This window comes from Suncus etruscus, chromosome 14 (genome assembly GCF_024139225.1).
Source record: "Suncus etruscus isolate mSunEtr1 chromosome 14, mSunEtr1.pri.cur, whole genome shotgun sequence".
Taxonomy (NCBI): Eukaryota; Metazoa; Chordata; class Mammalia; order Eulipotyphla; family Soricidae; genus Suncus; species Suncus etruscus.
In genome coordinates, this window is record NC_064861.1 from 89857866 (window position 1) to 89878011 (window position 20146).

The 20146-nt window shown below is 56.4% G+C and overlaps 1 protein-coding gene and 1 pseudogene across 1 annotated transcript; both read left to right on the forward strand.

The window, feature by feature from the left end:
• Nucleotides 1–899: 899 nt before the first annotated feature.
• FOXA3 (forkhead box A3) lies at nt 900–12282 on the forward strand. The gene is made up of 2 exons (XM_049787295.1): nt 900–1047; nt 11293–12282. The coding sequence occupies exons 1-2, from the start codon at nt 979–981 to the stop codon at nt 12265–12267; spliced, it is 1044 nt and encodes a 347-aa protein (XP_049643252.1). The 5' UTR covers nt 900–978; the 3' UTR covers nt 12268–12282.
• Nucleotides 4603–4696, forward strand: LOC126029205 (uncharacterized; annotated as a pseudogene).
• Nucleotides 12283–20146: the final 7864 nt, after the last annotated feature.

The following is a 20146-nucleotide window of genomic DNA, read 5'->3' on the forward strand; positions in this document are numbered from 1 at the left end:
GTGCGTACAGCCTTCTGGGAAATGGAGTCCGCATGGTATTACTACTACTACTACTACTACTGGGCCTCGAGGCTTCTGGGAAATGGAGTTCCCGGTGCACCGAGCCCCCTGGACGGCTGCGTTAGGGAGCCGTGGGTTGGCGCGGGGAGACTCCTGCGTGTTGGACGTGTCCTCTGCAGTGGGGGGCTGAGCGCAGAGGGGACCCCGCTCCCCTCCGCCTTGCGCACCCGCTATTTGCACAGGAGGGGGCGATTCCAGCTGTCGGAAAACTTCATTTTTCCAGCCCTTCCAACGGAAGGGAAAGCGCGATCGTGGGGGTCAGCGCGGCGACCTCCGAGCATTGGGGTTCCTCATTGCCAACAGGGTCTCGCCCCCGAGGTCCCACCACCACTCGGAAAGAAAGTGGTGCCTCCATCCCCGCGCGGGTTGGAGAGGGGCGCCCGCCGCCTAGGGTCGGCCTGCCGGTCTGTCTGTCTGTCTGTCTGTCTGTCTGTGTGTCTGTGTCTTTTTGTCTGTCTGTGTGTGTGTGTGTCTGTCTGTCTGTGTGTCTGTGTCTATGTCTGTCTGTGTCCGTCCGTCCGTCTGTCAGTCTGCCCGTGTGTCTGTCTATGTCTGTCTGTCCGTCCGTCCACCTGTCAGTCTGTGTCTGTCCGTCCTTCTGCCTGTCCGTTTGTCTGTCCTTCTGCCTACCTGTCTGTCTGTCTCTCTCCTCGCCGTCCTGCAGGGGGCGGCCTCACCCCAGCACGCCTCCCTCGGGGCGGACCAGGCGGGCGGGCGGGGTGGCCGGGGCGGGGTGCCCGGCGTGGGGGGGTGTCCTGGCTATAAAGCGTGGCCACCTCCCGCGCTGGACGGCTGGGGACGGCTGGGGAGACCCCGGGCAACGGTTGGACGGGCGGGCGGGCCTGGGAGCCAGAGATCCCAAGCGCTCGGTACCCCCGGGGCCGAAGTGGGGGGCAGCTGGGGGCGCAGGCCCGGGGGATGCTGGGCTCGGTGAAGATGGAGGCCCACGACCTGGCCGAATGGAGCTACTACCCGGAGGCGGGCGAGGTGTGTCCACCACGGGGGACGGCGGAGAGCGGGAAATGGGGTGGTGGGTGCGGGCAGGGATCGGGGTGCGGGCTGATCTGGGGGACCCAAGAATCGCGGTGCGCGCGCCCAAGGGCGCCCCAGATGGAAGTGGAGCGCAGGAGCGGGACGCACGCAAGGGAGGCCAGGTGTGGAAGTTAGGGAGGGACCGAGGGGACCCCGGAGAACGAGGCTGCCGCTGCTATTACTTGGGAGTCGGGATGTTTGGCCAAAAAAAAAAAAGTCATGGGTTGGGTGTTGGGGATCCCAACCCAAGAGAGGGAAAATTTACAAACTGATGCAGGCAGCCAGAGCGCCCCAGTTAGGGGAGTTTGGGGAAGGAGGAGACGGGACGGGGTTCAGATCTGGGTGGAAAGAAGAGACGGGACAAGGAAAAGACTAGAGTTGGGGACTGGAGTGTTGTTCGTGTCGTGTTCTAAAAAGGTGGGTGCTTCCGGAGGGATTAGTTCAGAATCGGGGTTCAGCGTGAAGTTGTCCAGCGTGGTGGTGGATCTCAGGTGAGGTCCAAAATGGGGGATTTGGTGTGCCAAGATGAGAAAGAGAGGTGCTTAGGGAATAGAACCTGAAACAACAGGTGAGTTGGATATTGGGGCTCCCTGAGGTTGGGGGCGCCGTGGGGATCCGAAGAGGGGGTTGAGCTGGGGAGCAGGACACGTGATCCACAGTTTTGCATTTAGCCCCAGGAGGGGTCCAGCTGCGCCAGCCAGCCCGTCCCCCCCACCATTCTTACTCCTGACCCTCACACCCTGGCCGCTGAACTTCAGGGGGTTAATTGTTATTAGAACCCGCAGCAGGGGTCCCCCTGACTGGGGGAGGGGAGAGCTGTCGATTTCTCGCCTCCACCCTGCCCTCTCCAGTCCCCCCCTCTTCCTTGGCGGCCCTGAAGTTGGGGTGAGGGTGATCCACATTCTTCTATCCCCCACCCAAGTCTTAGAGTCCTGCCCAGTCTCTCATTGCAATTGCTTTAAATATTGGAATTTATGAGGAGCACTGGGGGAAGAAATGTGGGGTCCCCATGAAAGAATTTGGGAGGGGTCTGAGCTCTGGAGTTTCTGGTGGGTCGACTTCGGGTAGGGTGTGGATCTTGGGGGGGGGGACAATTTTCCAAAGAGGTAGAGACCCAGCCTCAGAGTGGATGCCAGAGGGTGGAACTCCTGGATTCCCAGGGCCCCCCAGTTTGGCAAGACGCCCTGTAGGGGCCCCGGCCAGGCCAGTGGAGGTGTGAGGTGCAGGTGGGGGGGGGGTAGGCCAGGCCAGGCCTGGCAGGGATTAGAGGTGTCTGTTGTAAAGTGGGGTGAGCACAGAGGAGGCACCCAGGTCCTAAGGGGTGTGAGGGGATCCTACCTCGCCCATGGACAGTCCTGAGTCTAGGGACATGATTTCGGGGAGCCCCTGGCTAATCAGAGGTAATGTTTCCCCAGGCATCTTAAGAAGTAAATTTGTGAAATTGAAGGATGGAGGCGCTGTGATTAGGGGAGCTCAGTCAAATTGGGGCTCATTTGTTGTGGAAATTCTATCAGAAAGCAGTTTATTGAGGGTAGTACTGGGGGGTCATACCCCGTGCTGTTTACTATTATTGTTTTGGGGGCTACACCCGGCAAATCGAGGGCTTCTGGCTCTGTGCTCAGGTGTCACTCCTGGTGGTGCTTGGGGGACCATATGGGGTGCCAGAGATAGAACCCTGGAGGGCTGTGTGCAAGGCAGGCACCCTCCTCACGATGCTGTCTTTGTGGGGGCCCTGGATTCTGTGCTTAGGAAGCCACTTACAGAATCATGTATTGTCTAGGGGGGAGATGGGGTTCTGGGCTCCAGCCTGGGATGGGTTAGGGGGGCCCTGGGAAAGTTCAGAAATGATTAGCATTGGGGAATATGGGGGTGGTTTTGGAAGCGTTGATTTGTGATTTGCGGAGGGGCTGGAAATGGAAACTAGAGATAGAAATGTGGGGGTCTCCCAACCACCTCCTTCCCTTGGACCAGAGAAGCAGGAACTAAAATGGCTCATTCCCTTCTCTACGGAGGATTTCCAACTCGCCGCCCCCCACCTGCCCCCCACCTACTGTTCGGTCTCTGCTTGGTGTTGACACCCCCCAGGGCTGGGAGGAAATTGGAGGATTCTCACCTGAGGGGCATCCCCAGTATTCGGGTTCCTGGGGTTCAGTGGATCCAGCTGCTTCCCCAATTTGGAAACAAGGAGGAGTGGGAGGGGTTGGGGGACTGCCTGGGGAGGTGGGGGGGGGCGCTGCTTGGTCATGGAAAGGGCCCACCTCCCTCCTCCCTCCTCCCTCCTGCCTGCTCCCTGCCATGAGTTCCCTCACTTTCTCTCTCTTACACACACACCCTCCTCGGGGCAGCAACAATAAGGAAATGAAAAGGGAGAAATTCCTGGCTGTTGAGGTGGGGGTGCCCGTCCTCCGCCCTGGCAGGGGAGATCCGGCTCCAACCCGGACACTGGGGGTTCATCCCAGCCGCGGGCGTGGGAAGCCACAGTGAGAGTGGATTAGGGCAGCTGGAGGGCAGACCTCAAGGAGGACTTCCGGGTGGGCGTGGAGCCCGGAAAGTCTAGGGGCCCCCCACCCCGAATCTGAGTCTGGCCTCCCCATGATAGCCTGGAGTCTGATTCAGCTGGACACAGCAGGGAAAGCCCCAGGAACGTTTCCCCTTTCCTTATTCACCAGTGCAGTGCCTGGAGGAAAGGGGTATATAGCTGGGGTGTCAGAGTCTCCCCCTAACCAGACTTCTGGGGTGTGGGGAGAGTCGGCCAAGGAGAGGGACTGGAGGGAAACCAGAGATGCAGGAAAGATGAGGGAGAGGAGGAGACAGTGGTGGAAGGATGGAGACATGGGGAGCCAGGAGGGAAAAGAGGGGTATCATGGGGATCAGAAACGGGGCTTGGCTGTCGTGTCCCTGACACTCTCCGCTTCCAGCCAGTTCCTGGAGCTTTGTGCATCTTGGATTTGATTTCTTTTTCTTTTTCTTTTTTTTTTTTTTTTTTTTTTTGGTTTTTGGGCCACACCCGTTTGACGCTCAGGGGTTACTCCTGGCTATGCGCTCAGAAATCACCCCTGGCTTGGGGGACCATATGGGACACCGGGGGATCGAACCGCGGTCCATCCGCTTGCAAGGCAGACACCTAACCTATAGCGCCACCTTCCCGGCCCCTTGATTTCTTTTTCTTTTCTTTTCTTTTCTTTCCTTTTTTTTTTTTTCTTTTTTTTTTTGGTTTTTGGTTTTTGGTTTTTGGGCCATACCAGGTGATGCTCAGGGGTTACTCCTCGCTCTGTGCTCAGAAATCACTCCTGGCTTGGGGACCATAATGGGACACTGGGGGATCGAACCGCCATCCATCCTAGGCTAGCATGAACAAGGCAAACAGATGCCTTACCGCTTGAGCCACTGGTCTGGCTACTTGGATTTCATTTTTCTTTATTATTATTATTATTATTGTTGTTGTTGTTTTTGAGCCACACCCAACGGCGCTCAGGGATTACTCCTGGCTCTGCTCAGAATTCGCTCCTGGTGCTTGCTTCGGCAGCACATATACTAAAATTGGAACGATACAGAGAAGATTAGCATGGCCCCTGCGCAAATTCGTGAAGTGTTCCATATTTTAAAAAAAAAATCGCTCCTGGCAGGCTTAAGGAACCATATGGGATGCCTGGGATCGAACCTGGATCTGCCTCGGGTTGGCCCTGTGCTAGGCAAACGCCCTACCTGTCTACCTATCGTTCTGGTCGGATTTCTTTTTTTTGTTTTGTTTTTCGTTTTTGTTTTTGGGTCACACCAGGCAATGCTCAGGGGTTATTCCTGGCTCTACCCTCAGAAATCGCCCCGGGCAGGCTCGGGGGACCATATGGGATGCCGGATTCGAACCAGCGACCTTCCACATGCAAGGCAAATAAATAAATGCCTTACCGCTGTGCTAATCTCTCCAGCCCCCCCCCTCGGATTTCTTCTTTAATTTGTTTTCAAATTTGGGATTTTGTTTGCGGGGGGGGGGTGTCATATCAGTGCTTGGGGCTTATTCCTGGAGGGACCCTAGCTCAGTGCTGCCAGGGACCGCACTGGGGTCGGCTGCATTTCTATACTGTCTTCATCTTAGCTCTGTACATCGAGACCCTCAGATGCTGGCAGAACAGAGCATGCACACACCATGGCACACAGGCACACACCAGAGCCTGGCAGGTGGCTCATGCCAGGTCTCTCGGCCCATGTGGGGACAGCAGAGGTTGATGGGTGGCAGTGAAATGCCATGAAGAGAAATCACTACACCAAGGCCTTATTGGCCTCTCCTTCCCTGCTAGACTCTTGGCTCTGCATTCAGGGATCATTCCTGGTGGTCCTTGTAGGACCATACCAGGGTGTCGGCTCCAGGTACACGGGCCGTGCATCTCACTTTTCCAGCATGTACCCCACAATAATTAGAACCATCTGCACACAGAGCCCTAGCTCCGTTCTGCCTTTCTAGGGGACTTGGACAAGCTCTCTGGGCCCAGCTGACTCAGCTGTACAAATAGGTCTGTTCCGTAGTACAGTTTCCTAGTGCAAAGGAGGTTCTCCATAAAAACCTCTTGAACACTTAAAAATATATATTTATGGGACCGGAGCAATAGCACAGCAAGGAGGGCGTTTGCTTGCACATAGCCGATCGGGCTTGATCCTGGCATTCCATAGCCTTACACACACACACACACACACACACACACACACACACACACACACACACCCCAGTTTTTGTTTTTGGGCCACACCTGATGATGCTCAGGGCTTCCTCCTGGCTCTGGACTTAGGAATCACTCCTGTTGGTGTTTGCAGGACCCTATGGGCTGCGAGAGATCCAACTTGGGTCAGTTATGTGCAAGGCCAGCGCTCTACCTGCAGCACTATCTTTCTGGCCCTAAGCAATATGCTTAACCCCTTCCTGGCACTCTAAAAATGATCTTTTGGTGGGGAACACCCCTTATCATTTTGGGAAGGGGATATAGGCCGATGATTGAATCCAGGGCTCCCGTGTGGAAGTTTGAACTCCAGCCCTTCGTGTTCTCTCCCCAGCCACCATTCTTAAAAATTGAGAACTGGGGGGCCAGAGAGAGAGAGAGAGTACAGTGGATAGCCTTGCATGTGGCCAACCCTGGTTTAATCCCCAGCATCCCATAGGGTCCCCCAAGCACTACCAGGTACCAGGAGTGATCCCAGGAGTAAGCAAGCTCTAAATACCACCAGTTGTGGCACAAAAATGAAAACTAATGTTAGTTCACAATAAATACAAGATAAAATTAAGAACTGAGAACCGGGGGCTGGAGACATAGCACAGCAGTAGGGTGATTGCCTTGCATGCAGAAGGACAGTGGTTCAAATCCCGGCTTCCCATATGGTCCCCCGAGCCTGCCAGGAGTGATTTCTGAGATCAGAGCCAGGAGTAGCCCCTGAGTATACCAGGGTGTGGCCAAAAAACAAAAACAAAAAGAACTGAGAACCAAAGACTTTGTACAGGTTGACTCAGGTTCGATCCCCAACACCATCTATGGCTGTGAGCAACCTGTAGAGGTCGCCACTGAGCGGTGGGTATAAGGCCCCAAATTTTTTTTTTTTTTTTTTGGTTTTTGGGCCACACCCGTTTGACGCTCAGGGGTTACTCCTGGCTATGTGCTCAGAAATCGCCCCTGGCTTGGGGGGACCATATGGGACGCCGGGGGATCGAACCGCGGTCCTTCCTTGGCTAGCGCTTGCAAGGCAGACACCTTACCTCCAGCGCCACCTACCCGGCCCCTAAGGCCCCAAATTTAAGAACTGAGGTCTTGAGTCCTGGGCTTTGGTTCGATTCTCACACCCCAAACCCCAGAGCCTGGCATTCCCCTCTCAGACCCTCAAAGAACTTCCCTTTTTTGGGCAGGGGGGGTTGTGACCACACCTGTTGATGCTCAGGGTTTATTCCTGGCTTTGAGCTCAGGAATCAATCCTGGAGGAGCTCAGAGCATATGGGGTATCTGGGATCCACGTCAAATTGGCTGCGTGCAAGACAAGTGCCTTCCCTACTGTAATGCCTCTCCAGCCCTTTCTTCCTCCACCTCCTTTCTTTTTCATCTCTCTTCCTTTCTCTTTTTTTTTTTTTTTTTTTTGGTTTTTGGGCCACACACGGCGGTGCTCAGGGGTTACTCCTGGCTGTCTGCTCAGAAATAGCTCCTGGCAGACACGGTGATTCGAACCAACCACCTTTGGTCCTGGATCGGCTGCTTGCAAGGCAAACGCCGCTGTGCTATCTCTCCGGGCCCTCTCTTCCTTTCTCTTACCTTTTTTCCCTTCCTTATTTCCTTCTTTCCCTCCCTCACTTCCTTCTTTTTTTTTTTTTTAATTTTTATTTTGGGGCCACACCCACCAGTGCTCAGGAATTACTCCTGGTGGTGCTCAGGGGACCATATGGCATACAGGGGATCAAACCAAGTTAGCTGCATGTAAGGCAAGCGCCCTCCCTGCTGGGTGTGTGTGTGTGTCCCTTTGTGTTTCTACATTGCAACCTTAGAGGTTCAAAGTTACAGGGGCTGGAGAGATAGCATAGCTGTAGCGTGTTTGCCTTACACGTGGCCAACCCAGGAGATGGTGGTTTGGTTCTCTGCATCCCATATGGTCCCCAGAGCCTGCAATGGGCAATTTCTGAGCTCAGAGCCAGGAATACCCCTGAGCATCACCGGGTCTGACCCAAAAAAGACCAAAAATACAAAACAAAACACAAGTTCAAAGTTATAGATCCAGGGGGGGCCACTGACAGTGCAGCAGCCAGGAGGGCATTTGCCTTCAACAGGGCCAACCCCAGTTCAATCCTGGCAGCCCATATGGTCCCTGAGCCCTCCAGGTGTGATTCCTAAATGCAGAGCCAGGAATAATACCTGAGCACTATCGGGTTTGGCCCCAAAACAAACAAAAGTAACAAGAAACCCAGACATGTCCTTGATATAGCTGTGTGGTAGAGTTCCTGCCTTGCATGGGAGAGATTCTGGATTTGAGCCCCAGTTCTCTCCACACCCCCAAAATATATATACTTTTTATGTTTTATATATATTTTAATTTAGTTTATATATACCCCAAAATATACTTTTTATATTTTTTTTATAAATTTTTACATAGTTTTTTTTGAGGGGAGGGTCACACCCGACAGCACTCAGGAGCTACTTCTGGCAGTATGCACAGAAATCACCCCCGGCAGGCTTAGGGGGACCCTATGGGATGCCGGGATTCGAACCACCATCCTTCTGCATGCAAGGCAAATGTCCTACTACTGTGCTATCTCTCCGGCCCCTATATAGTTTATTTTTAAGAATACTAATATGAGCACTGCCGGGTGTGACCAAAAAAAAACAAAAAAAAAAAAAAAACAAAAAAAAAGAAAGGTTTGTAAACAAGAGAAGTAAAACCAAATAAAGTTAAGAGAATTAAAAGTTCTTCTTGGGGCCGGGCGGTGGCGCTGGAGGTAAGGTGCCTGCCTTGCCTGCGCTAACCTAGGATGGACCTCGGTTCGATCCCCCGGCGTCCCATATGGTCCCCCAAGAAGCCAGGAGCAACTTCTGAGCGCATAGCCAGGAGTAACCCCTGAGCGTCACAGGGTGTGGCCCAAAAACCAAAAAAAAAAAAAAAAAAAAAAAAGTTCTTCTTGATCTGGAGCAATAGCACAGTGGGTAGATTGTTTGCATTGCACACAGCTGACCAGGGTTCAATCTTCAGCATCCCATATGGTCCCCCAGGCACCACCAGGAAGGAATGACTCCTGAGTGCAGGTTAGGGAGTAATCCCTGAGCATCTCTGGGTGTGACCTAAAAAATAAAGTTTCGGGGCCTGAGTAATAATGAAAACCGAACAGAGGCTTTGCATGCAGGAGGTCTGGGTTCAATCCCCATCAGCTCAAGGTTCCCGGAGCATTGTGGGAAGCAATCCCAGAGTCCGTGTGACCTCGAAACAAAAACCTTTGGGGCCAGAGAGATAGCACAGTGGTAGAGCATTTGTCTTGCACGTGGCCAATAAATGACAGATGGTGGTTCAAATCCTGGCATCCCGTATGGTTCCCCAAACCTGCCAGGAGTGATTTCTGAGCACAGAGCCAGGAGTAATCTCTGGGCACCGCTGGGTGTGGTAACCCCAAAACAAAAACCTTAAAGGTGAGAAACTGAAGAGATCAGTGGGCAGTGCTTGCCTTGCACACAGCCACCGGGGTTCAATCCCCGCATCTCATATGGTTCCCCTGAGCACCGCCTGGAGTGAACACAGAAAGAGGAGCAACCCCTGAGCTCTGCTGGGGGTGGCCCAAAAACCAACCAAATAAACAAAATTTGAAGCTGCAATGAGCCAGACTAGAGAGATATTACAGCGCATGAGACATTTGCTTCTCATGTGTCTGCCCAAGGGTCAAGCCCCATATGGTATCAAGTATCCCATATGGTCCCAGAAACACTGCCAGGAGTAGTTCTTAAGCGCAGATCCTGAAGTGAACCCTAAGCATCTCTGAGTATAGGCCGCCGCCCCCCAAAAAAAAGCAAACCTTAATGCTGAGAAAAATATGTATATTTTAAATAGCAGTTATTTGTTTATACAAATCTTTTTGTGCCCAAGGTGAAACCTAGGGTTTTATTCATTGTTCTAATCATGGGATACATACCCTGCCCCCTAAACTAATCTCTTTTGGGGGGCCACACCCACTGGTTCTTCCTGGTCCTTGAAAAATGTATTCTTATTACAATGACCGTCTTTGGTGTGTATTTTTTATTTGTTTGTTTTGGGGCCACACCTGGCGATATTCAGAGGTTACTCCTGAATCTGCACTCAATAAGCACTTCTGGCAGGCTCGGGGGACCCTATGGGGTGCTGGGGATCAAACCTGGCTCCTCTCTGCTCTCTGCTATGACTGTGTGAGGGAGGGACATTATCCATCTCCGCAAGTACCTGCGGTGAGGGGGGGGGGTGCGTGGGCCCTTGGCTACTCCCAGCTACTTCCTGCCTTTGTGGTTGTAACACCTCAAGCCGGGAAGGTTCTGGAAAACTCCACAGCATGCCCCAGAGAGGAGAGAGGAGCCCTAATGAGATCTTACCATTCTGACCGAAACTTGTTTGAGCTGGTCAAAGGAGACTCCCCAGGTGGCCTGCCATAGTTGGAGAACCCCCAGAATATGGGGGCCAGGAAGAAGATGCCTAATGAGGGGGAGAGAGTGATCGAGGGGCCGGAGCGATAACACGAAGGGGAGGGCACTTGCCTTGCATGCAGCAGACCTGGATTCGATCCCTGCCCGGCAATGGCATAGGGCCTCTCAAAGCCCACCAGGAATGATCCCTGAACTAGAATGAAGAGCTGATGAGGCCAGAGTGATAGCACAGCGGTAGGGCATTTGCCTTGCATGCGACCAACCCGGGGTGGACCCAGGTTCGATTCCTGGCATTCCATATGGTTCCCCCAGCCTGCTAGGAGCAATTTCTGAGCACAGAGCCAGGAGGAACCCCTGATAGCCCCTGGGTGTGACCTGAAAAAAAAAAAAAGAAAAAAGGGTTGAACACCACCGGGCATGGGGGGTGGGGTGCTGAATGAAAAGCTCTCCCACATGGAGCTGGAGAGATAGCATGGAGGTAAGGTGTTTGCCTTCCATGTAGAAGGTAGATGGTTCGGGGCCGGGCGGTGGCGCTGGAGGTAAGGTGCCTGCCTTGCCTGCGCTAGCCTAGGACGGACCGCGGTTCGATCCCCCGGCGTCCCATATGGTCCCCCAAGAAGCCAGGAGCAACTTCTGAGCGCATAGCCAGGAGTAACCCCTGAGCGTCACAGGGTGTGGCCCCCCCCCCAAAAAAAAAAAAAAAAAAAAAAAAAGAAAAAAAAAAAAAAAAGAAGGTAGATGGTTCGAATCCCGGCATCCCATATGGTCCCCCGAGCCTGCCAGGAGCGATTTCTGAGCATAGAGCCAGGAGGAACCCCTGAGCGCTGCCGGGTGTGACCAAAAAAAGAAAAAGAAAAAAAAAAACCTCTCCCACAAAAAGGGAGAGAGATTTACTGGGAGGATGGAAGGAACTGGGAGACAGGGACTTGATTCAGGACTCTGCTACACAGCATGGAAATTCACTCACCTTTCTCCCATTTCTCTCTCTTTCTCTCTCTCTCTCTCTCTCTCTCTCTCTCTCTCTCTCTCTCTCTCTCTCTCTCTCTCTCTCTCTCTCTCTCTCTCTCTCCCCCCCCCCCCATAGGTCTACTCTCCGGTGACTCCTGTGCCCACCATGGCCCCCCTCAACTCATACATGACCTTGAACCCTCTGAGCTCTCCTTACCCCCCTGGGGGGCTCCCGGCATCTCCCCTGCCCTCAGGACCCCTGGCTCCTCCAGCTCCCGCAGCAGCCACTGCCCCCCTGGGTCCCACTTTCCCAGGCCTGGGTGGTGGCAGCGGCGGTGGGAGCAGCAGCTCGGGGTACGGGGGCCCGGGAGCCGGACTGGGGCCCGGGAAGGAGATGGCCAAGGGGTACCGGCGGCCCCTGGCCCACGCCAAGCCCCCCTATTCCTACATCTCGCTCATCACCATGGCCATCCAGCAGGCCCCAGGCAAGATGCTGACCCTGAGCGAGATCTACCAGTGGATCATGGACCTTTTCCCCTATTACCGGGAGAACCAGCAACGCTGGCAGAATAGCATCCGCCACTCGCTGTCCTTTAACGACTGCTTCGTCAAGGTGGCCCGGTCCCCCGATAAGCCGGGCAAAGGCTCCTACTGGGCCCTGCACCCAAGCTCTGGAAATATGTTCGAGAACGGCTGTTACCTGCGTCGCCAGAAGCGTTTCAAGCTGGAGGAGAAAGCCAAGAAGGGGACCGCCGCTGCCAGGAACGACGCTGCTGGGGCCACTGCCGTGGTGACCGTCACCTCCCCTCCCCAGCCTCCTGCCCCAGAGCCTGACACCCCGGCCACCACTGGGGAGGAAGTTGGGGCTCTGGACTGCGGCTCCCCGCCTGCCTCCACGCCCTATTTTCCGGGCCTGGAGCTCCCCGGTGAGCTGAAGCTGGACCCTCCTTATAACTTCAATCACCCCTTTTCCATCAACAACCTCATGTCTGAGCAGACGCCTGCGCCCCCCAAACTGGACGTGGGGTTTGGGGGTTATGGGGCTGAGGGGGCCGAGCCTGGGGTGTACTACCAGAGCCTCTACTCACGCTCCCTGCTCAATGCCTCCTAGCAGGCCTGGTGTGGGGTGGGGTGCTGCTGGCTCCGGGGGTGTTTCAGGGCTGTGGCCTCAGCTCCCTGGAACCCCTACCTCAAGCCCTGGGAACTGGGTCCCTGGGATAACACCATGGTGGGGAGGTACCAGCGGGCAGAGTGCCCAGGTACTGTATGTACACCCCAAAAAGGCGGCTATGTTGGTGGGTGTGTCTGGTGTGTCCCCTGACTGCATCTGGGGTGCTTTGTGCCCTTTTGGACTTGGCAGAAAAGCCAACAGGGTCACCATCTTTCACCCCAGAATTAGGTTGGAGCTAGAATTGGGGGCTGGAGCCAGTGTGCCTATGTACCACGACAGTCCTTGAAACGCCCCCAAAAAATAGCGCCGGCCTGGCCTGATCGTCAGTCGCTTTGTTAGGAGTGTGGGGGATCCCCACAGGGCTTGCTGCTCCATGGAGCCCGGCACCCTCTTTCTTTCCAGGAGAAACCAGGGCTGGCTCGGGTGTGGGGAATTTCTACTGAAGTTTTGACACGGGCTGTGGCCAACCGTTCATTAAAGCACCATGTCTGCCTCTTAGCAAATGTCTTCTGTCCTTGGCAGGTGAGGCCTGGAGGGGTTTCGGGGGGGCGGGCCTGAACCCCCCTGGTCTCTGCTCTCCACTCTCCACTCTGGCCCTTCTTCCTGCCCCCAAGAGTTGGCGGCTCAGGGGGAGGAGCTGGGGAGGCATCGACCTGACCTTTGGCTGGTGTCTGTCCCTGACCCTGGGGACAGTTTGCTAAACCGATAGCAGCCCCCGCAGCAGGGGGGCGGCGGGGGAAGGGGAATGGGCAGGGGACCAAGGCCATCTCCCTGTCCCCAGGGTCAGACCCACATCCCCAGCTCTGGGTCTCAGAGTGGCGGGACAGAGGCAGTGTCAGATGAGGGGATACAGCCTATGAGCTGCAGCGGAGGGGTGAGGGCCCCCAGTCTCTGACCCTCTGGCTCTCCATGCACCTTCACATGAGCAGAACCCCACAGGCATCTTTGGTTTTGAGGCTCCCCAACCTGCCCCAGGGTCCCTCTGAGCCACGTGTCCTATCTGCTCACATCTGGGCACAGCAGGGCATATTTCACACGCATGCATCCTGGCTCTTGGCCTTGTTCAGAGTATGTGGGTTCATGTCTTCCACCTGTCTGAGGTCCACCAGTCCTACGTATGCATGCTTTCATGTGCATATGTGTGGATGGACAGTCTGGGACCCTGGCTTGTGGCTGCCATTGGGAGACTCAAGAATCTGCCAAAGGGGCCTGAGTATAGATAGCACAGCAATAGGGCATTTGCTTTGCACTCGACTGACCTGGGACGGTCCTGGGTTCGATCCCCAGCATCCCATATGGTCCTCTGAGCCTGCCAGGAGTGACTTCTGAATGCAGAGCCAGGAGTAACCCCTGAGTGGTGCCAGGTGTGACTCCCCCCCCAAAAAAAGAGACTGCTATGCTAGGGACTCACCCTTCACCCCACAGACTAGAAATCCCCGGAAGGGACTGGGCAGGTGGGCGCTGGGCGATTCCACCACTAGCTATTCCCGCTTTGCCTTCGGCTGTGCTTTCAGGTTTTGGGAATATTTAGTCACTCATGACCAAAATTGTGGGACTGGTGTGACAGTTCGCAAGGAAGGCACTTGCATGTAGCCAATCCAGGTTCAATCCCTGGCATCTCACATAGTTTCCAGATCACCACCAGGAGTGATTCTTTTCTTTTCTTTTGGTTTTTGGATTATACCCAGTGGTGCTCAGGGGTTAAGCAATCGCTCCTGGCAGGCACAGGGGACCATATGGTATGCCGAGATTCGAACCTTGGATAGGCTGCATGCAAGGCAAATGCCCTACCGCTGTGCTATCTCTCCGGTCTCAGGAGTGATTTCTAAGTGCAGAGCCAGGATAAACCATGAGAACCCGCGAGTGTGACCCAAAAATCCTTTTTTTTTTTTTTTTTTTAAATAAGAGGGACAGAGTGATAGCACAGTGGATAGGGTGTTTGCCTTGCACACAACCAACCCACGTTTGATTCCCGCATACCATTTGGTCCCCCAAGCCTGCCAAGAAAAATTTCTGAGTGTAAAGACCAAAGTTGTCTTAGTTGTGCGTGCGCCCGGCTCCAAATAGGGTACATGTGGACTTCCATGCAGATGTATGTACACACTTGTATTTCATGTATATGTGTGTGTGTGTGTAAGAGAGAGAGAGAGAGAGAGAGAGAGAGAGAGAGTTTCCATTTCTCTGGCTCATTATCTTTTCTGCCCACTGATTCCCCCCCCCCAAGAGGCTCCATTTCTTCTCCGCACTTCCTTCTCACCTGGTCTCCCCCATAACCTGTCTCTCCCACACCCCTCTTCTGGCTTAATCTCCCCTTACTCTGGATTCTTCCTAGTTTCTGGGCCATACCCGCACACGCAGCGATACTCAGGGCTTGCTTCCCCCTGGCTCTGCGCTCAGGAATCACTCCTGGCGGTGCACAGGGGAACATATGGGATGCCGGGGATCGAACTCGGGTCTACCCACTGGGCTACGTGTGGGGCTCCTTGGATTCTTCCTCTCGTGGGGCCTGGCTCATTCTGCTGCTCAGAAGGGGCCTCTGTCCCTCTCCGCTCGCCCCTGGCTCCTGGCTTTCCGGTCTCTACCTGCCACCTCGCCGCCAGGGCCTCTATTTCTGTCCTGTGCCCGCCCTGCCCTGCCAGCCGCGTGTCACCCCAACCCCCCAGCCATGCTGGCTCCCAGGCCGCCCAGGCCCTGTCGGCCCGTCCCACCAGCAGCCTCGCTGTCCTGGGCAGGCCGGGGAATTCCTCCTGGTTCCTGGAAAAAACAACTGGGCCCAGAGAAAGGCCCTCAGTCTCCCCGGGCGCCCGCCCCTCCCTGGGGCCTGGGGTCTCTCCCGGAGCGGGGCCGCGGCAGGAAGCGCCGCTGTGGTTTCTGGCTGCTCCCCGCGGCCTCCGGATCTGGCCCCCGCCCCCCCCACCCCAGGCCAACAGCCCAAATATTATTCCGCAGGAGGAGCCGGTGGCGGCGGGAGGAGACAGGCTGAAAGAGGCTTTCAGGGCGGCCAGGCCTGGGGCCTCCTGTCCCCGGGCATGGGCCTTGGGGGCTGCCCCAGTGGGGACCTCAGGTGGCCGGCCAGTGGGGTGGGTGGCCCTCACACACACACACACACACACACACACACACACACACACACACACGCACGATTGGTGGCTGCTGGTGTGGGCAGGTGTGACCCCCCACCCCGGGGACAGGCGGCACAGGACCAGCGTGGAAAAGTACCACGGGCAGACGTGGGGCGCGTGGAGGGGACGCCCAGGCTCTGGGCCGGGCCGTGGCGGGCGGCCCGGGACACCCAGAGAGAGCTGGACACAGCCTGGGGGGCACGGATGGGATCGTAGGGTCCCCCAGGATTGTGAGGTCGAGGTCTGTGTGCATCAAGAGGCACCTGAGAAGACTGACCACGAAGAAAGCAATGGCCCAGGTCTTGGGGTTCACCACCCTCATTCTATTATTGCTGATTCGGGGACACGCTGAGTGAGAGAGCCCCAGAATCTCAGCCTGCACCCCTGGGCACTGAAGTCCTCCCCTCGGTAGCCCCGTGGAAGGAACACCCCCCAAAGCCAGCATTCTGGGAGTGTGGTTTAGGGGTGCGGGATTCTGCCACTGGATGTTCTGGGGTGACTTCCGGATGGAAGATGCATATAAGCCGGTGTGTCCCCAACAGTGCCACAGAGGGGGCATGGCCACAGGGGTCACTGTCCCCGCGTCTGTCCCCACGTGCCTGTCTGGGCCCTGTCCTGACATCCATCCAGCCGTCTGTGCTTGTCTGCAACAGTCAGTCACAGTGGGCCTCTGTCATCCCCGGGGCTCTGAAAGTGTTTGTGACTCCTTCTCTCCGGGTCAGCCTATATCGGTCCCTATGTGTCACACACATCCCCAGGTGTCACCGTGTTACTCACTGCCCAGGCCGCAGGTGGGTGTGCCCGGCCCCCTGGTGCCAGCGCTGGGCCCAGCCCATGCCACCCTCGCCCGCTGCCCTGGGCCAGGCCCGGCTCCTGTTTGCCACGCCAGCCCCAGGTAAACACCAAGATCCGGCCCCGGGCCCCTCCCTCACCTCGGCGGGGCCCTGAGGCCGCCTGCCCCGCCCTGGGTCCCTCCACATCCCTCCCCAGCCCTGACCCCTCGGCCCAACCTGGTCGCCAACCTCCTGGTCCCCAGCAAGCCACCACCCGCCCTGTCCCCGCACATCTGTCTGGAAGGTTCCTGGCTAGTGTCCGGGACCCTTGGCCCAGCTGTGGCTTTTTTCTCCTCTGCAGAGCTGGGTTTGGGGTTCCTCTGGCCTTTGTCCTGCCTGAGTCCCTGTCTACTTGCACCTCTTTGTTTTGCTTCAGTGTGGCTCAGGACTCTGTGCTCAGGGGTCACCCCCCCTCTCAGCAAGGCTCGGTGGGGGGGGGGGGGAACCCTATGCATTGCTACGAATGGAACCTGGCTTGGCTGTGCCCATGACTAGTGGCTTCTTCCCCCTTCCACTCTCTGCAGCCCCTTTTCTTGGGGTCGGGTTAGGTTTTTTCTTTCTTTCCATCTCTCTTTGGCCCTTGGTGATTTTTTTCTGTTTCTGGGTCTCAGGCCTGGCTGATGGCTCTGCGGGTCTCTGAGCCCCTCAGTGTCCCCCGGAGCGGTGCTCTGGCCCGGCCACTCCAGCCGCCGGTATATCTATAAAGGTATATATACTTCTTATTTATATCTGTCCCAGGGCAGTGGGGCAGACACTGGGGCCTTTGTGTAGCGGCGGAGCGCGGCCTGCCGGCCACTCCTTCGCCTGCGTCCCTGCCGCCGCCCGCCCTGCTCCCCCCACTGAAAGGTTCCTGTGGGCTTTGCCAGCTTCCTCTGCCCGAGGTGTGAGCGGGTACGCCACGGGCGAGGCGGGCAGGGGGGCCCTGGGAGACTTTTCCAGCTGCACGGATGCTTTCCGGGCGGGGAAGGGCAGCGCCATGAACAGCGGGGCTCAGCAAGCTGCTGTCTGCCTGTGTCTCTCTCCCTGGCAGCCTCACACCCGGCTTTCTCTGTGGGTTTGGGGTGTACCAGCTGGCGCCCACGCAGTAGCCACTTTGTGCCAGGTCCTGGGCCCACGGAGAATGGAGTTTACCTCGCCCACAAGGTCTCTGCGTCTGCCCCAACTTCTCTCACTCCGGGCTTGTAACCCATCATTGTGTCCCCCTGCAAAGAAAATCCGGAGCTCTGAGCTGGCCCATGGGCTCAGAGGGAGCACAGGTTTTTGCATGGGTTTGGACCACCAAGGGAGCACTGTGCCATGAGTAGCCAGCCTCCAAATACTACCAGGTTGAGCCATTCCCGACCCAAAAAAAAAAAAAAAAAAAGCACACTTGGAGCTGTGTGATAGTACAGCAGGGAGCGAGCTTGCTTTGTCGGTGGGCAACCCGGGTTCGATCCTCAGCATCCCATGCTGAGCACCTCCGAAAGTGATCCCGAGTACAGAGCCAGTAGTCAGCCCTGAGCAATGTCAGGTATGGCCCAAAACGAATTCTGGGCTCTCCAGAGTTCCTCATGATCATATTTTTCTCACCCCTTCACACCGTCCCCCCAACCCAACACGGACAGGATGTGTCTAAAACAAAATATAAGCCTTCCACATGAGGAACCCACATAAGCTGTTCCCAATGGGTCCCTTCGCCTTTGCTCCTCCACTCCTCTCTTCTCAGACTTCCTCAGCAACCTCAGGGCCCAGGAATGTGGCTGGAATGATAAGAATACTGGCCTGGGGTGTGTGAGGCCTCGAGTTCGATCCCCAGCCTTGCTCCCTCCCGAGACCCCCTCACATAGAACTCGAGGGCCAAGTATGTGAGTGGTCCCCATTAAAAATGGCTCTAATCCAAGAGTTACTTCTTCCTGGCCTGTCCACCTTTCTCGGTTTATTGTCGTCCCCCCCCCCTTAGGCTTGCTGCTACTCTGACTCATCACATGTGTCGGGTCTGCTCTATGAGAGAAAGGGCTGCAGTGGAGGCCCGGTGGTAGCCCCAAGATGCAATGGTAACCAAGACAACCCTCATAAAACTCAATGTCCAGTGCTCTGTGATAAACCCCAATGAGGTCAGGCTGGGAGAACTCAGAGAGGCACCTAGGTGACACAGCTGGGAGGACCAGGGAGGGCTTCCTGGAGGAGGTAGGAGCTCAGCTGAGGCTAGGCCACCATGACTGACACACTGGGCAGAACGCTGGTCTCTGTTCGCAAGGAGTTTGGAGTTTGAAGGAAGGTTGTTCACCCATTTTGGCGAGTTCAGTTCCCAAGCCTCTTCCATCTCCTCCCCATCCCCAAATACAGCCAGGACCCCCTCTCCTCTCCAGAACACCACCAGGCTTTGGGGGGAGGGGGCGGGGAGCCCCTCACGCCTACACAGGTCGGGGCCTCGTGTTGGTTAATGGTTAACCCTGCCTCTATCTAGAATACACAGCAACCAGGTTGGGGGTGACTCCTGCTCCCCCTGAACCAGCTGTTGTTAAAGGACCATCTAATCTGGGCCAAAGTTTTACTGGGATGTGGCTTCCAGCCCCAGAGGAAGGGGACAAAGGGGGTCCCTTTTGGGGGCGGGGATTGGGGGTTTTGGAGCCAGCGGTCAGCAGAGGTCACCAGATGGGAGGGCAGCCCGTGTCCGGGGCTCCATCCAGGGCTCCCTCAAGCCAGCCTTATCGCCTGCTGTATTTAATCAGGGGTGGTTTTCCCAGCCCTGCCCAGAGCCCCGGCTGGCAGTGCCAGGGTGGCAGGAGAGCGGGGAGGAGGGGAAGGAACAGAGACCCTCATTTTCCTTTAAGAACCAGGTGATTTCAGCAGTTGGAGACCCCCAGATTGGGGGATCCCCAAGTCCTGGAGTTATCCCTAATATTTGGCACTTGGGGGGGGGAGGCCACACAGGGATCAGCGCTTGGTGGACCTTAGGGGATGTCCTGGGTCGAACCCAACCTGGGTCCTGTCCCTCCAACGCTTGGCAGCTGTGAGAGAGAGACACGTGGGGCGGGCATTTGGGGGTGGTGGTGGCGGGGAGACAGGGGGCCAGGCTCCGTCGGTCGGTCGTTATTTTATTCTCCCCGCTGGGGTTCAGCCGGGGGAACACCTGGCCTGGGGACACCTGGAGGCCAGCCGGGTGCCCTGGGGGGTGGGCAGGACGCACCTTGCCAGGTGCCGCCACCTCCACCCAGCAGCTGGCCGAGGTGCCCCCCCCCTCCAGAGACACCCCAGAGCCTCCGATTGAGGACCCCGCCCCTCCCTATTAACCCCTGCCTCCCCGCAGCGCGCCCAGGCCCCGCCCCGTGACGCCAGCAGCAGGAAGTCCTGGTTAATCATCAGCCGCGACAGGTGCGGGGCAAGGCCGCGCGTTGCACCGGCGGCGGCCGCGGGGGGCGCGGCTCTGATGCTGCCGGCCAGGGCGCGCGGGGTTTTTGGAAAGGGGGCCCCAGGAGGCCAATTGCCTCCGCCTGCCCCTGGGGGAGCCTTTTTTATTTATTTTTTTTGGTTTTTGGGTCGCACCTGGCTCTACGCTCAGAAATCACCCCCGGCAGGCTCGGGGGACCATATGGGATGCTGGGATTCGAACCCCCATCCTTCTGCACGCAAGGCAAGCGCCCTACCTCCACGCTATCTATACGGCCCCCTGGGGGGAGCCTTTTTTTTTTTTTTTTTTTGGTTTTTGGGCCACACCCGGCGGTGCTCAGGGGTTACTCCTGGCTGTCTGCTCAGAAATAGCTCCTGGCAGGCACGGGGGACCCTATGGGACACCGGGATTCGAACCAACAACCTTAGGTCCTGGATCTTTTGCTTGCAAGGCAAATACCGCTGTGCTATCTCTCCGGGCCCTGGGGGAGCCTT

Coding starts and splice junctions, on each gene's coding strand:
- FOXA3 (XM_049787295.1), top strand. CDS start 979: ATGCTGGGCTCGGTGAAGATGGAGGCCCACGACCTGGCCGAATGGAGC. Junction 1,048..11,292: donor ACTACCCGGAGGCGGGCGAG/GTGTGTCCACCA, acceptor CCCCCCCCATAG/GTCTACTCTCCGGTGACTCC.